Source organism: Ammospiza nelsoni, chromosome 9, assembly GCF_027579445.1.
Source record: "Ammospiza nelsoni isolate bAmmNel1 chromosome 9, bAmmNel1.pri, whole genome shotgun sequence".
NCBI classification, from domain to species: Eukaryota; Metazoa; Chordata; class Aves; order Passeriformes; family Passerellidae; genus Ammospiza; species Ammospiza nelsoni.
The window spans coordinates 35563858-35577289 of NC_080641.1; the positions used below are offsets into that span (position 1 = coordinate 35563858).

A 13432-nucleotide genomic window follows, 5' to 3' on the forward strand; every position below is an offset into this window, starting at 1 on the left:
GTGGAACAACAGAAAACTTTCCCAAATGCTGTTTTCTATGCGTGACCCATAAACCTGCAATTCATCCAGGGTAAAATTCCACTTTAATCTATTTATTGTGAGGTGAAGGCTGCTTTTGGCTTAATTTTCTGTTTCACTAAAGCAGAAGAGTCCATTGGCTCTGGGCACAGGAGCTGGAGAGAAATTCCCAACTGGGAAAAATATTGGAAAGAATAATGAAGAATTTCCACCAAGTTTTCAATGGGGTGTTAAAATGCAATTGACAAGAGAACTGTTAATTTGAGAAGTAAAATCGAATTTAAACTCCTCAGATGATTTTATCTCTGACCCTACATTTTACCCTGGGTGTTCTACCACAGTTAGAAATCTGCAGGGTTGAAGTGTGGGATAATTCCTTGATATTATTCAAGAAAGAGCGATTTCCATGGCAGGTAAAGGCTGACAGCTTTGAAAATATCCTCCTGACAATGCAGCTGATTGAGGGATTGATGAAGAGCTCTGCAGTGACTTTAATTTCACAAAACTGGGGGAGGAAATTCATGCTTTGAACTTTATTTTTCACAGATTATGCCCTTTCCACTGCACCTTCCATGAGGCTGCAAAGCCCTTGTTGACTTTTGCTTGGAGAGGAATATGGGATCCCCTGTGGGATTCAAATATTCCTGAAAAAGCAGTGGTTGACAGTAATTCTGTAAAAATTAATAGAATAGAATAGAATAGAATAGAATAGAATAGAATAGAATAGAATAGAATAGAATAGAATAGAATATATAACATATAATCTGTAAATAAAGTTGGACAGTAATTCTGTCTCAATTCCCTTTGGGACAGAGCAGGAATCTGATATTAAAACCCAAACCCAGCTCATTTCAGGAGCTGCATATTGAACCCTGCCCATTCACAAAAAGTGAATCCCAGAATAAATCCAGCAGCACTCACCTTGACTTTCCCTGGATTCTCCTCCTCTTCCTTCTTGTCCTCGAACTCAAAGGCCACAGTCATTCTCTGCTGCCTCTGCTCCTCCCAGAGAGTGGGGTTAAAGCTGTCACTGTCTGACTGGAAATCTGCAGGGAATGGGAGAGGGAGCTGGGAATGAGCCAAATGGATTTTCCTGCTTCGTTGCCCGGGTCATTGTTTGGAAACTGAGAAACCGCTGCAGGGTTGTGAATAAAAGTGGGATCAGAGTGGTGGAAAGCAGCACCAGGGCTTGGGGCAGCCCTGGAGAAGAGGGGCAGTGTGAAAATGGCAATTTAGTGGAGCAAAGTCTGAATCCAGCCCAGTTTGGGAGCTCTGAGCCCCCACCCCATGGAGATGGGCATTCCCAGCTCCTGCCTGGAGCCAGCAATCCCTGGGGTGTGCACACCCAGAGCTGGGCTCTGACTGCTCCTGCAAAGCCTCTCTGGAAATAAAAGGGGTTCAGGAAACGTCAGGGTGAAAGGGTAAATCGGGAAATTGTCAGTCTGAAATAGTGGCTCAGAAAACATCAGTATGAAACTGTGAATCAGAAAATGTCAGTGTGAAAATGTAAATCAGAAAATGTCACTCTGAAAACATAAATCAGAAAACATCAGTGTGAAAAATGTAAATTAGAGAATGTCAACGAATCAGAGAATGTCAGTCTGAAATTCTAAATCAGAAAATGTCAGTCTGAAAACGTAAATCAGAAAATGTCAATGCGAAACTGTGAATCAGAAAATGTCAGTCTGAAATTGTGAATCAGGAAACGTCAGTCTGAAATTGTGAATCAAATAATGTCAATGTGAAAATGTAAATCAGGGAATGTCAGGCTGAAGGTATGAATCTGAAACTGTAAATCAGAAAATACCAATCTGAAAGTGTAAATCTGAAAATTTTGACATCTGAAAATGTCAATGTGAAAGTCAGCCTGAAACTGTAAATCAGAGAATGTCAGAGTGAAAATGCAAATCAGAAAATGTCAATGTGAAAATGTAAATCAGAGAACGTCAGTATGAAATTGTGAATCAGAAAATGTCAGTCTGAAAATGTAAATTAGAAAATGTCAATCTGAAATTGTAAATCTGAAAGTGTCAATCAGAAAATGTCAATGTGAAAATGTAAATCAGAGAACGTCAGTATGAAATTGTGAATCACAAAATGTCAGCCTGAAATTGTAAATCAGAGAATGTCAGCGTGAAATTGTAAATCAGAAAATGTCAATGTGAAAATGTAAATCAGAGAATGTCAGTATAAAATTGTGAATCACAAAATGTCAGCCTGAAATTGTAAATCAGAGAATGTCAGCGTGAAAATGTAAACCAGAAAACATCAATGTGAAAATGTAAATCAGAGAACGTCAGTCTCAAATTGTGAATCACAAAATGTCAGTCTGAAAATGTAAATTAGAAAATGTCAATCTGAAATTGTAAATCTGAAAACGTAAATGTGAAAGTGTCTATCAGAAAATGTCAATGTGAAAATGTAAATGGGAAAATGTCAATGTGAAAACATAAATCAGAAAATATCAGACTGAAAGTGTAAATCTGAGAGTGTCAGTCAGAAATGTCAGTGTGAAAGTGTAAATCTGAAACCGTCAATCAGAAATGTCAGTGTGAAAGTGTCAATCTGAGAGTGTCAATCAGAAATGTCAGTGTCAAAGTGTAAATCTCAGTGTCAGTCAGAAATGTCAGTGTCAAAGTGTAAATCTCAGAGTGTCAGTCAGAAATGTCAGTGTGAAAGTGTCAATCTGAGAGTGTCAGTCAGAACTGTCAGTGTCAAAGTGTCAATCTCAGAGCGTCAGTCAGCAATGTCAGTGTCAAAGTGTCAATCTCAGAGTGTCAGTCAGCAATGTCAGTGTCAAAGTGTCAATCTCAGAGTGTCAGTCAGAAATGTCAGTGTGCAAGTGTCAATCTGAGAGTGTCAGTCAGCAATGTCAGTGTGCAAGTGTCAATCTGAGAGCGTCAGTCAGAAATGTCAGTGTGCAAGTGTCAATCTGAGAGTGTCAATCAGAAATGTCAGTGTCAAAGTGTCAATCTGAGAGCGTCAGTCAGAACTGTCGGCGTGGCAGCCCAGGAATGCCCGGACCCATGCCGTGGGCAGGCCGGGGTGTCCCCGTGGCCGTGGGGTGTCAGAGGGGCAGGCTCGCCCCAGGCCCCCTGAGCTCGGGGTTTTACCTTCGTCGCTGCGGGGCTGCTGCGGGAACATGTAGTTGGTGAGCACGCGCTGCTTGGTCTCGGGGTGCGCCTCCGTCTGCAGCGGGATCAGCGCCTTGGACTGCGGCAGAGGGAGCGCACGGCGTGAGGAGAGCAGTAACAGCAATAGCGACAATAATAGCGGCAATAATAACAGTGATAACAACAATAATAGAAAGGACAACCAGAAGAGCCAGAACAACAACAACAATAATAATAACAAGAACAGCCAGAACAACCAGAATAATAGTAGTAGTAGTAGTAGTAATAACAACAACAACAACAACAACAACGAGGTAACAACAAAATAACAACAATAATGGGATACTGATAATAGTAATAATAATAATAAGAACAACAATAACAATATAATCAATAATAAGAATAATAACAATAATAACAAGCCAGAACAACCAGAACAAACGGAATAACAACAACAACAACATCAATAATAATAATAATAATAATAATAATAATAATAATAATAATAATAATAATAATAATAATAATAATAATTAATAATGTAATATTACATTAATATTCTATTATTATTATTAATAATAACGTGAAAATATCATCAACAACAAAACAACAATAATAACGGGATAATGATAATAGTAATAGCAACAATAACAACAATAATAATATCAACAATATAATAATGGTAATAATAACAATAACAACACCACCACCACCACCACCAGAATGGGAACCCATGCATGAGCTGCTGGCAGCAGGGCAGTCCCAGCTCCCCCTGCCCAGGGAGCCCCAGGCTGCTGCAGCTCTGCAGGAACACAAATTCCCCGTGGGCAGGAGGAGAGTGGAGCCTCCTGTGCCTGCCCTGCCATTCCTGGCATTCCCAGCCGTGAGGGCATGGGGAACCCTGCCTGCTGCTCCGGGGGAAAGGATCAGGGAGCACACCTGGCACTGCACACCTCAACACCCCTTGGGACGCGCTTTAAGCCAGGCCTAATGAAGAGTTAATTAACGATGAGGAGTAAATTCCTGGTGGCTGGCAGTTCACCTGGGAGTAAACCTGGTGCAGGGCACAGCAGAATTCCCAAGGAGCATTCCCTGGGAGTTCCTGCTGGGTTTGACTGCAGCTGGGGATGTTTGATCACTGCTTTGCTCTACCCAAAGTCACTCTGGCCCAGGAGTGACTGTCACAGCCCAGAGAGTGGGAATCAATCCTTCCAGTGCCACAGGAAAGTCAAAATGCTGGAAAATGTTGTATATTTAAAGGGCTGGGGGTGTTCTGTGCCTGGGCTGCACAGCCAGGCAATGTTATTTTTTAAAATGCAAAATTTTAAATGCAAAACCCCCAAGAATCCTCATTTAACACATAAAAATTTAATCATAATTTTCCATTACCCACCCTTTCAGCTTTCACATTTTTGGCTCGGCTCTAAAACCAAATGTACATTTCAGACTTATTTTAGGGCTCAGCTGCTGCTGGAACCGTTGTATTTCTCAGGGTTCCTGTTGCATAATTCGGTTTAAAATAGAATCCCAAAGAATATCTGCCATAAACCAGAGTCCTGGAACAAAGCAGGGCCCCCTCAGATTTCAAAGGCACAGAAAAAGGAGTTTTCTCCAAAGCAAGACCCAGAGTCCCCGTGTAGCTTTGACTTGTTTGAACTCTCCCTGACTGCAGTGGAGCTCAAAATGTGCAGGGATGGGAGAATGGGTGGGAAAAGGGAAGAGGAAGCCAAGGGAAGAGGAGCAGATGGAGCACAGGGTGGGAACAGGATAATAGCGAGTTTGGGAACGAACATCTTGAATTTCTGCTTCAAAAATACTCCCCTGCTACTTTTGCCCTTTATTTACTACTTTGGTAAGGAGGCAGGAGCTGATCCTGGTGAAATAAATCCTGCAAAATTATTTTTCCATGGTCAAAAGTGACACCCAACAGGATTTATGGCTGGATATGGAAATCTACAGCTGGGCTGGGAGCAAACCCTTCCAAAATTCTTCTAAATCTTGAATTGAGTGACAGGGTTCATTGACAGCCCCTTTCCTAAGGAAAATGGGGATATTGAAAGGCATTACCTGGTTGTCAGAAAGCCACAAGGCTGCCAGTTCCTTGAGTTTGGTAAAAGTGAAGGGCAAATTCTTCAGTCTGTAAAGGAGAATATTGGGACAAGGTGAATCCTTCGTTTCCAAAGTAATTTATTTAAAGATTTACATGCAGCATGTTTGTCACACTGAAATAGATATAACTTCACTGCTTTTAAAATCAATTTTACAAAAATGCAATATTTTATCCATGTTCCTGTTGTTGCTATTCCTGCTATTATTATTAATCATATTAATATTCCACATTAAGAGTTCTGTTTGGAAGGTAGAACTGCTGACCCCACATCCTTTGGTACTGAGGAGAAACTGATATTTTCCTTTGGTTATAGTGTAATAAAATTACACATATAAGACAGAAAAAAAGAAAAAAATCTTGGTCCCAGGGAGGTTTAGAGGGACCTCAGAGTCACTCACAGAGCTCCCTTTATTGGACACTGGAGGTTTGGAACAGAAATATTCCAAGATGATGGAAAATTCATTTTTGTTGGAATGTCAGACCAAAGATTAAAATAATATAAATATTCATAGTGAACCTAAATGACAAAATTAAATGGAGCAGGGGAAAAAAATAAATCAGCATTTTAACGAGACATTTAAACACAGTTTCCTAAAAGGGATCTGGGAGTGGGAATGGGAATGGATGGCAGGATATTTGTGGAATCTTCCTTGAATTTTTTTCCCATGACTCCTACTGGATAGGCTGTTTTTATAGAATCACGGAATGCAGGGTGGTTTGGGTTGGGAGAGACCTCAAATCCCATGCCATGCCATGCCATGCCATGCCATGCCATGCCATGCCATGCCATGCCATCCCATCCCATCCCATCCCATGCCATCCCATCCATCATCGACACCTTCCACCATCCCAGGCTGCTCCAACCCATCCTTGGGCACTCCCAGGGATGGAGCAGCCACGGCAAATCTGGGAATTCCATTCCAGGGCCTCCCCACCCTCACATCCAACAATTCCTTCCCCATTTCCCACCCAGCCCTGCTCTTTCCCAGCACATGGCCTGGGCCAGCCATGGACTGAGGCTCTCCCAGCTTTTGGGAGTGACCAAAGGAGCATTGGAAAAAGCAAATCCTAAATGAGATTTTGGAAGAACCAGAAGGAGAAGCCCTTTTGTGCCAGACCCAGGCCCTCCATCCCACAGAAGTGATTCCCTCGTTTCTGGGCACCTCAGAATTGAGCACCAAAGTCAGGACTGGATTGAAAGGTGTCTCTGGGAGGGCACTGGGACTCTCCAGGGATCTCAGGTGGAGAGCTTGGAATCAGAGGGAGAAGAACTGGCCACAGCCCTTGGGATCATGTGGGATAAGACCATTCCGTGCCGATTTTCCAGTTCCATTCCCAACCAAATCACAGAGCTCTGCATTTTTCATTTGCTGTGCCAATACCCCTGGATACAACTTTTAAACGTCAAACAAGGCCTGATTTTAAAGTCTTTGAAAGAAAAAACCTCAAATTCGAGATCAAAGATGGGGAGCACCCAAAATCATTGCTGGGCTTTGAGCATTTCCAGCCAAGCCAAGCCCCAACCTCTTTTTCTAACACATTTTTTTTTTCCTTTTAAATTGTGCAGCGCAGGAAAATTCTTCATCTGTAGCAACACAAGTGCAAACACCCTGACTAAATCCTAATTCCTGACCAGGAGGAGGGAAGGACACAGGGAATGGAGTTTGTGGGGATGGATGGTGAGGAATGAGGAGCTCTTCTGGCTCCTGTGGGAGTGACCCCAGAACACAGACAGAAAGGGGGGATTCTCTCAGCTCTTTTAGGACAGAAAAGGGGAATTCACTCAGCTCTGTAAGAATGGGAATGGGGAATTCACTCAGCTGTTTTAGGAAATGGAAGGGGAAGTTCTCTCAGCCCTTTTAGGAATAGAAAGAGGGGGATTCTCTCAGCTCTTTTAGGAACAGGAAGGGGGATTCTCTCAGCCCTTTAAGATCAGAAAGGGGTGATTCTCTCAGCTCTTTTAGGACAGAAAGAGGGATTTCTCTCAGTCCTTTTAGGAAGAGAAATGGAGGGGGTTCTCTCAGTCCATATAGGAACAGAAATGGGGGTTTCTTTCAGCCCCTTTAGGTCCAGAAATGGGGGTTCTCACAGCCCTTTAAGAATAGAAAGGGGAGTTTCTCTCAGCCCCTTTAGGAATAGAAAGTGGGTTTCTCAGTCCTTTGAAGAGCAGAAGTGAGGCCTCTCTCAGCTCTTTAAGAACAATCTGGAACTAAAAGAAAGGTCACTTACCAGTAACCGAGGCTCTGTGGGAAGTGTAGCCCAAAGGGACTTTTCTAACAATTCTACCTCTCACTCACAGGGCTCAGACCTGGAAGGACTCTGAGGAGAGAGGAGAAGCAGATGGGAGACAAGGTGTTTGTGGCTACCCATGGACAGGGACACCGGTCACTGGCAAGGAATTTGGGATTTCCAGACTCCCCAGAGTGCCTGAGGCTGAGCAGCCGCCCCAGGGAGAAATTCAGGATGAGCTGGAGCTGCCAGAGCTTCCACAGAGCTGCTCCTGCACAAACACCTCACCATGGGCACCTCCAGGATCCAGATCCAAACCCTGCTGGCTCTGCTGGGCAGAGCCAAGAGAATCCTGGAAAAGTTCCCTTTGGAAAGGTTTGGAGATGGGAAGAGAAGGGAGAGAGGACTCCCAGGTGTGGAGATGAGAAGTTTGGACAGAACTTAGAGGGTGGGCATGGGGAAGGAAAGCTGGAGGCATTGCCTTGGGTTGAGTGGAATTCCAACATGGGAGCTTGGAGGAAATCCTGAAATTCAAAGATCAGCAAGTCCCAGCATCCAGGGATGAGGAGAAGACATGGAACAGAGTGAAGGTCTGTAGTGGCAAAGAGCAGAGATCCAAAACGCACCAGAGAGGAACTCAGACACTGATTCCCCTGAGCAGAATGGAATCTGGGATTTCATCTGGTCCTGATCCAAAATGCACCACTGAGGGACTCAGACACTGATTCCCCTAAGCAGAATGGAGTATGGAATTTCCATCTGGTCCTGATCCCAAATTCACCACTGAGGGATTCAGACACTGACTCCCCTGAGCAGAATGGAATCTGGGATTTCCATTGTCTCTGATCCAAAATTCACTAGAGAGGGACTCAGGCACAGATTCCCCTGAGCAGAATGTGTCCCTTCTTCCAAGGGCTCCAGGGAAAGAGCTCCTGGGATCTCCCTCCTCTGCCAGCTCCAGGGAAGAGCAGAGGGCCAGAACTGCTGTGGGAACACAGGAATGCTCCAGCAGGAGGGGAGCCCCAGCTCTCTTTGGTGTGAATGTGTGGGCTCATCCAAAGGGACAACAGGGATTGCTGGAATAGTGATGAAAGTGAAGCTGAGATCACAGAAAGTAAAAAAATCACTAAAAATACAGCATTAAGAAGGTGTCTGAACTTAATCCAGAATGTCAGAACTTTCTAGTTTTCATTAAGGTGGGAAGTTCCATGGCAAAAGAATTACCCCAGCATCTCAGCAGGGCAATGGTCAAACTCAACTGGAGCTGAGAGCCACGGAGGAGGAAACGTTTGGGAAAATTCCCTTCCCAAACCACTCCAGAAAAGTAGAGGAGATGATTCCACCAGGTTTAAACACAATTCAGTCAGGTTTAAGGGTAGAAGGTCTGGGATCTGGGTCACCAGACACCACTGAGGGGGAGTGGGACGGGCACGGCTGCCACATCCCAGCCCATGGAACAAACACTACATCCCACGCCATGGAATATCACATCCCATCAAACACCACATTCCATCCCATGGAACAAACACCACATTCTGCCCCATGGAATATCACATCCCATCAAACACCACATTCCATCCCATGGAACAAACACCACATTCTGCCCCATGGAACAAACACTACATCCCACGCCATGGAAGATCACATTCCACCCCGTGGAACAAACACCACATTCTGCCCCATGGAATATCACATCCCACCCCATGGAATATTACATTCCACCCCATGGAACAAACACCACATTCTGCCCCATGGAATATCACATCCCACCCCATGGAATATTAAATTCCACCCCATGGAACAAACACCACATTCTGCCCCATGCAATATCACATCCCACCCCATGGAATATCACATCCTACCAAATGGAACAAACACCACATTCTGCCCCATGGAACAAACACTACATCCCAACCCATGGTAGATCACATTCCACCCCATGGAACAAACACCACATTCTGCCCCATGGAATATCACATTCCACCCCATGGAATATCACATTCCACCCCATGGAACAAACACCACATTCTGCCCCATGGAATATCACATTCCACCCCATGGAACAAACACCACATTCTGCCCCATGGAATATCACATCCCACCCCATGCAATATTACACTCCACCCCATGGAACAAACACCACATCCCACCCCAAGGATCACCACGTCCCACTCCACACCACTGACATGCTGGTCCCACAATCTTCTTCCCCCCCCAGTGGAAACCCCAATCCCCTCCCAGCTGGGCAGGGAGCTGGAATTCTGCTGGGACCCAGCAAGGGGGGAGCCCTGCCTGCCCCTGTCCCACCCCAGCCAGTCCCTGCACACCAGGGATGGCCCTGGGACCAGCAGGAAAATCACTGGGGGGAAAAATGGGAAAAACCCCAAACACCTCCCAACAGTTTCCTGCTCCCCCAGCTCAGACTCCCAGCAGGATTCCAGGTTGGAAAAGGGAGCAGTGACCCTGCTCAGGGTGATTGAACGTGCCAGGGAGGGTTCCCCGCATTCCTGGCTCCCAGGAAATCCTGGATCAGTTCTCTGCCCCGTGTCCCCTCAGGGCAGAGGAGGCACCAGCCCTGGGCACATCCACCTGGAAATCCACTGGATTTGGGACAGGACAAATTTGTGCCCCAGAATTGCGATGCAGGGCAGAATGGAACTGAATGAAGGAATTTTAAACATTGTCAACAATATTCCAGGGGGTTCTCCATGGCTTTATGTAATTTATATTTTTATGTTCAACCTGAATCTCAGCAATGAAACTGGGCTGGGAAATCCTTCCCTAATTTTTGCTGAGTGTGGATGGCAAGTGGAGAGAAAATGGAATTCACCCCCCACATCTTGCACTAGCTGTGCTGACACTGCAAATCACCACACTCCTGGCACATCCACACGGATAAATCCCAAGGAAATTCAGATTTTCCATGTGCCTGTGGCAGCACAGGACAGGGATCAAGAACAGCTCATTTGAAGCATTTTGTTTCTCATCTAAGCACAGGCCTGTGCATAAGGACAAATCCATCTGGGGTTTGACAAAAAAAAAAACTCTGCTGGAGGAAATGAAAAATGTTCCTTGGATTTCTGTGGATGCAAGATAACTAATTTTTGTTTCCTGGTTCCCTGGGTATCAGCATTTTAATCATTAAATATTACAAACCTATAGACAATATCTATTTTTTTTTTGCATGGAAACAGCAGGAGATAAAAGAAAGAAATGGGTTTGAAGCTATTAAAACACACCAAGATCCAGATTTTGGCCTTATTCAGTTTTCTTGAAGTTTTCCCTTGGATGTCAAAGGAGCTGAGACCAAACCACAAAGATTAAGAAAAAACAACCAAGATTCTTTCCTTATAGCTTAAATAAATTAGTGATACTATTTTAAAACTAGAATTCTATTTTTTGATTTTAAAATATATTTTAGAGAAATGTATCTTTATAATGACCTCAAAGGAAAAGTTTAAATTAAAAAAAAATTCTTAAATTGGCTAAAAAAATTGCTGTGAACTGTACCTGTTATCACTCAGATTTAACACCCTCAACTTCTGCATCTGGCCAATCTCATCAGGCAGAAATTCCAGTTTGTTGGAGCGCAGGGACATCACAGTCACGTTCTTACAGCTCCCAATCTGCAGGAATGGAAAAGCCCAAAGGATGGAACCCCAAACCTGGGAATGTTTATTATCACTTTTTGTGTCGGGAGGCGCCTAAAATGGGTTTTACTGAAAGCCACAAAAGGCAGGAAATCCAAAATTCAACCAGAAAACAACATTTTCTGGCTGGCAGGAACCTCAGGGAGTGCCTGGGGTTTCTCACAGGGATATTCCCAAATTTCCATGGATTTACTGCTCAGTCTGAGCACCAAGCACCTCTTTCATACCCAGACAATTCCACCAGCAGCTGGAATCCATTTGTGGGGACAGGGGTGGGATGGTGGATCCCAGGGGACATCCCAGGGATGGATGGGATGGGATGGGATCCATGGGATGGGATGGGATGGGATCCATGGGATGGGATGGGATGGGATCCATGGGATGGGATGGGATGGGATCCATGGGATGGGATGGGATGGGATCCATGGGATGGGATGGGATGGGATGGGATCCATGGGATGGGATGGGATGGGATGGGATGGGATGGGATGGGATGGGATCCATGGGATGGGATCCATGGGATGGGATGGGATGGGATGGGATCCATGGGGTGGGATGGGATGGGATGGGATGGGATGGGATGGGATCCATGGGATGGGATGGGATGGGATCCATGGGATGGGATGGGATGGGATGGGATGGGATCCATGGGATGGGATGGGATGGGATGGGATGGGATCCATGGGATGGGATGGGATGGGATGGGATGGGATGGGATGGGATGGGATGGGATGGGATGGGATGGGATAGGATGGTGGCTCCCAGGGGACATCCCAGGGATGGAATGGGATGGGATGGGATGGGATGGGATGGGATCCATGGGGTGGGATGGGATGGGATGGGATGGTGGCTCCCAGGGGACATCCCAGGGATGGAATGGGATGGATGCTGGCTCCATGGGACATCCCAGGGCAGGGATGGTGGCTCCCAGGGGACATCCCAGGGATGGAATGGGTTCTGGAGCAGCTCTCACCTCTCTGGGCAGCTCCGGCAGGAAGTTCTCGTCCACGGCCAGGGTGCGCAGGTTGTGCAGGTACCCGATGGTGGAGGGCAGCGACTCCAGCTCGTTGCAGCTGCAGTCAAATTCCTCCAGCAGGGACAGGCTGGAACGGCAAACCCCTCGTTAGAGGCTCTGCAGGGACTGCATCCCCAAATTAACAACCCCAAACCTCTGGGGGCTTCACCAGCTCCAGGCTCCACCAGCCTGAGAGGGAACAGTCGGGGGATATCTGCTGGGGCTGCCCCGGACCCCTGGAAGGGTCCCAGGCCAGGCTGGAGCAGCCTGTGGCAGTGGAAGGTGTCCCTGGTGGCACTGGATGGGCTTTGAGGGCCATCCCAACCCAAACCATCCCATCATTTCCCTGGCAGGAGTCTGTAACAATGGGATTTTTGGAACCCACTTTAGGACCACCTGGATTGCCCATGCCACCATTCAGATTTTCTGGGATATTGAGGAACATGGATTCCAAGGACTTCAGACAGAGATCAGGGCAACCAAGGCCATTGAACCAAGAATTTAGTGTTTGTTAACCCAAGTAACAGGTTTAAGGTAGAAGGTCTGGGATCTGGGTCTCCAGACACCACTGAGGGGGACTGGGAATTTATTCCAGTGGGAATATATGGATGTACTGCACATGACAGAGTGAGATATACAAACATACACATTAAATATACAGGTTGTAGAAGTACATTAAAATATTCTGAAGAAATATTTCCTAATCTTCTTCTAAAATGAGACTGCAAATTAAAATCCTTCCAGTGAAAGTTGTGTGAGCACTACCCAGCTCCTCTCCCCCTTGGCTCCTCACGTTCCACCTCTTACTCTCAAGTACTTTAATCAGAATAAGGGTAAATAACAGCCAATTATTTCTTCCTAAAATCTCCCATCTCCCTGTCCACTGCCTTAGGACTTGTCAGAGGATTCTCTGTTTTTTCCCCGAATGTTTTGGAGGATTTGTTAAGAACTTTAGCTCTGACCACACCTTCCACAGACCTCGTTCTGGAGGATTCCCAGGAACCTCAGCTGCAGGACTGGGTCTTCACTCTGTATCTAATTCAACTTTATTTCGGTTTCTTAATTAAAAAGATCTTTCAGCCTTCAGATTTGATGCCAAATGAAAGCAGAGGCTGCTGTTCCTCCCAGGGAACCCTCAGAAGCCACCAACCTCAGCAGAAGGAGGCAGAGCCACGTGAGACCCCACAGCAGACAGCCTCCCATGATCCCAGCCCCTGGAATCCTCCTGGCTTTCCCACAGAGTTTCTGTCATATTTTAGGAGCTCTCCATCCCTGTGAGGCCACAGCCAGATCCTTG

At 45.7% G+C, this 13432-nt stretch overlaps 1 protein-coding gene across 1 annotated transcript in view; it reads right to left on the reverse strand.

The window, feature by feature from the left end:
* The window catches only part of LRRC7 (leucine rich repeat containing 7), a 59943-nt gene that overhangs the window by 24241 nt on the left and 22270 nt on the right, over nucleotides 1–13432 (reverse strand). The window contains exons 11-15 of the mRNA XM_059478124.1: nucleotides 12094–12223; nucleotides 10981–11096; nucleotides 5199–5268; nucleotides 3132–3231; nucleotides 940–1064 (exon numbers count right to left, since the gene is read on the reverse strand). Of these exons, the coding sequence (XP_059334107.1) occupies nucleotides 940–1064; nucleotides 3132–3231; nucleotides 5199–5268; nucleotides 10981–11096; nucleotides 12094–12223 (541 nt within the window). The remainder of the gene's footprint in view (nucleotides 1–939; nucleotides 1065–3131; nucleotides 3232–5198; nucleotides 5269–10980; nucleotides 11097–12093; nucleotides 12224–13432) is intronic.